Here is a 2,807-nt window from a genome sequence, read left to right as displayed (position 1 = left end):
CGTGCTGTATAAAAGGCCAGTAGCCTACAACACACAAGCTTCCCCGTGCACATGTAGACTACAGTACGGAATTAGGGGTCTCGGCTTGTGTGCCCATGCGCGCGCAAATATACACACGCGCGTTCATCTGGTGAATACCCTGGGACGAGAAGGGGATGCCCCCTCCCCTTCCTCCTCCCCTAACCTACTCCAAATACACCACGTGGTTTCCTCTTCGCAAACAAAAAAATGAAAAAAAATACAGAATTGGCCGGTGGAGGGGCGGCGTCACCCCTCTGCCGCTGAAAGAGGGAAGGCTGGAAAACACGAGAGAGAGAGAGAGAGAGAGAAACATTTGCTCGAGCTGATCCCGCCATAGTTTTTCCCACTCCGCCACTATACACCCATCACCAAATCCACCCAGTACACCCCACCTCCTCCACTGCGTGATAGAGAGGCTATAGGCTGCTGCTTTATTCGTTTACTGGGGCCGGCTGCAAGTCTTCTCCTGCTCCACTTATTCAACTGGATTTACAGCTAAATCAAACGCTCTCATCTGTTTTTACACTTTTCGAATCTTTTTTAATTTTTTATTTTTTTTTGCTGCGGAGAATTAGCCTATAACTTGTTTCGATTTGTATTCTTTTTAGATCTGCGTTTTCGGTTTGGATAGCATACTCTTGCCTTCTACTGTGATTTTTAGTGTGGCAAGTGTGGCAATATCTTGTTGCGCTAAAAGCAAATTTAGCAGAGAAACTTTTTTTTTTGCTGGCTTCAATTTGAGTTATTCCGGGCTTTGTTTTTTTTCGTTTTTGGACTTGGAAAAACACTTTCCACCATGCACAAGCTATACATTGGGAATCTAAGCGACAGCGTGACTGCCGAGGACCTAGGAAAAACCTTTGACGACCACAAGATCCCATACTCCGGACAGTTTCTAATGAAAACCGGCTATGCGTTTGTGGATTGTCCGGACGATCAGTGGGCCATAAAGGCTATCGAGACGTTTTCTGGTGAGTTAAGGTGGACTACTGACCGCCAAAGACCCCTTCCACCTTTAGTTTCATTCATTCTAAAAGGGAGCGGTAGACACCGGTGTGCAGCTACGGCTGCATGCCCACCTTCAGCGGTGCGCCCCACTCTCACTCTCCGTCCACCTCCGAGGCTTGAACATGCCAGATAAAAAATAAATGCACATAATTATTGTTTTGATGCTAACCTAATGGTGTGTAGAGCTATACGCCCAGGGGAGCCATTCAACTTTTGCAAGGGGAACACGTAGTAAACGTAGCCCGAAGATATAGGCTACCGTAAAGCCTGAGCTGGTGACAAACGGAAACTACTATTTCACAATATTGCTATTTAACAAATGAAATGACTTATAATCCTGTGGTGATTATGGCTCGTGCGTTTCGGTCTAATGTGTGCATTTGAGTGGCATTTTGATGTCTTGCACGCCTAGCATTGGACTGAGTCCTCTCCTGTGATATAGTATGAAGCCTTGCTGCCTCCCCTCCCCCTTTAAGCCGGCAGTTCACTATGACAAAGATAGAAAAAAATATCTTACTCTGTGGAGGCTACTTACCAAAACAGGCCCCACACCACCACGAATCCAACATGGTCGATGAGTGGCACTATCATTGTTAAAGCCTGAGTCGCTATATAGCCTTTTTCCTCATGGTTTCCTACACATTTAACGTGAGGAGGCAAGGTCGCCATGTCAGCTCCCTCGGCTTCTTCTACATAAAACCTCACGAAATACCAAAACTCCCAACACGGCCCTTTCACACAGCATGTGGACTTTAAATCAAAGTCACGGCGCCAGTCAGAGAGAAGAATTAGCTTAAAATTCGTATGGCTGTCATTCTGCATCTCTGAGAGTGTACGTAGCTCATTATGGGACATAAGTGACGTGCCTTCACAATTCACTTGTTCCATGACCCTTTCGTCTCTTGTTTGGGGCCCTTTTAACCTGTCCTCCCCGGGCCCTCTCCTCAGTTTGTTTTGCTCTCAAATTAGTTCTTTTAAAAGCCTAAGGTTTTAAAAAGTTAGCTGTTAGGGGTCCTCCACTTTAGCTATGCACCCCGAATACAGCATGTTCCCCATATAGGCCTGCAACAGCTAGTAAACAGTTAGCATGTCGCCACGGTGTGTTTTGAACCCCCGTGTACTTTTTTTTTTTTCCAGGTAAAGTGGAACTTCAAGGGAAACGTATTGAGGTCGAGCACTCCGTCCCCAAGAAGCAAAGGTAGTAAACATTATTGAGCACTATCTCTTCTTCTCCCCCCTCTCTAAGACCCATTTCATGTGTTGCATCACCTTGTCCAAGCCTTTCTTTCATGGAGTCATAACTGACTACAACGAGTTCACTATTGAATTTGCAATAAGTGGGACTATGAACCGTTACCATGTGTCTTCTTGTATTTTTAAGCCTGTTGAAGGGTGTTGTGCTGCGCCAGAGGAGCTAGTTGTGTTGAGTTCTTTTTGGTGTTGGTGTGACTGCGGAGCCTCAACTTTTTGTCGGCCATTGCTGTGGAACTGAACTGTGACAGCTTTAGCTAGCTGCGTGCCGTGCTGTTTAGGGTAGTTGGTTTTTTCCCTCTTTATTTGAAAATGCTAGTGTTGGTTGAGTGGCGAGTGAAGCTATGGCTATGTAGGCTACATATAGCCTACTATTCTTTGCAAAGTCATAACATAAAGCTATAAGCAGGTCATATAGCCTGGGAGGCTGCAGGCCCAGCCTTTCACCCAGCTCCATTCTTATTTAAATACACGATATAGGCTACATTTGGGATATGTGTGTGTGTGTGTGTGTGTGTGTGTGTGTG

At 45.7% G+C, this 2,807-nt stretch overlaps 1 protein-coding gene across 2 annotated transcripts in view; it reads left to right on the top strand.

Annotated features, from left to right (window-relative positions):
* Positions 1-290: 290 nt before the first annotated feature.
* igf2bp1 (insulin-like growth factor 2 mRNA binding protein 1) overlaps positions 291-2,807 on the top strand; it is a 57,106-nt gene continuing 54,589 nt past the window's right edge. The window contains exons 1-2 of one of the 2 annotated variants that reach the window (XM_032537992.1): positions 291-992; positions 2,167-2,227. In XM_032537992.1, the coding sequence (XP_032393883.1) occupies positions 818-992; positions 2,167-2,227 (236 nt within the window). In that variant the 5' untranslated portion in view covers positions 291-817. The remainder of the gene's footprint in view (positions 993-2,166; positions 2,228-2,807) is intronic. The other variant, XM_032537991.1, reaches the window with a different exon arrangement.

This window comes from Etheostoma spectabile, chromosome 15 (genome assembly GCF_008692095.1).
Source record: "Etheostoma spectabile isolate EspeVRDwgs_2016 chromosome 15, UIUC_Espe_1.0, whole genome shotgun sequence".
NCBI classification, from domain to species: Eukaryota; Metazoa; Chordata; class Actinopteri; order Perciformes; family Percidae; genus Etheostoma; species Etheostoma spectabile.
This window is presented reverse-complemented; position numbering and strand designations above follow the sequence as displayed.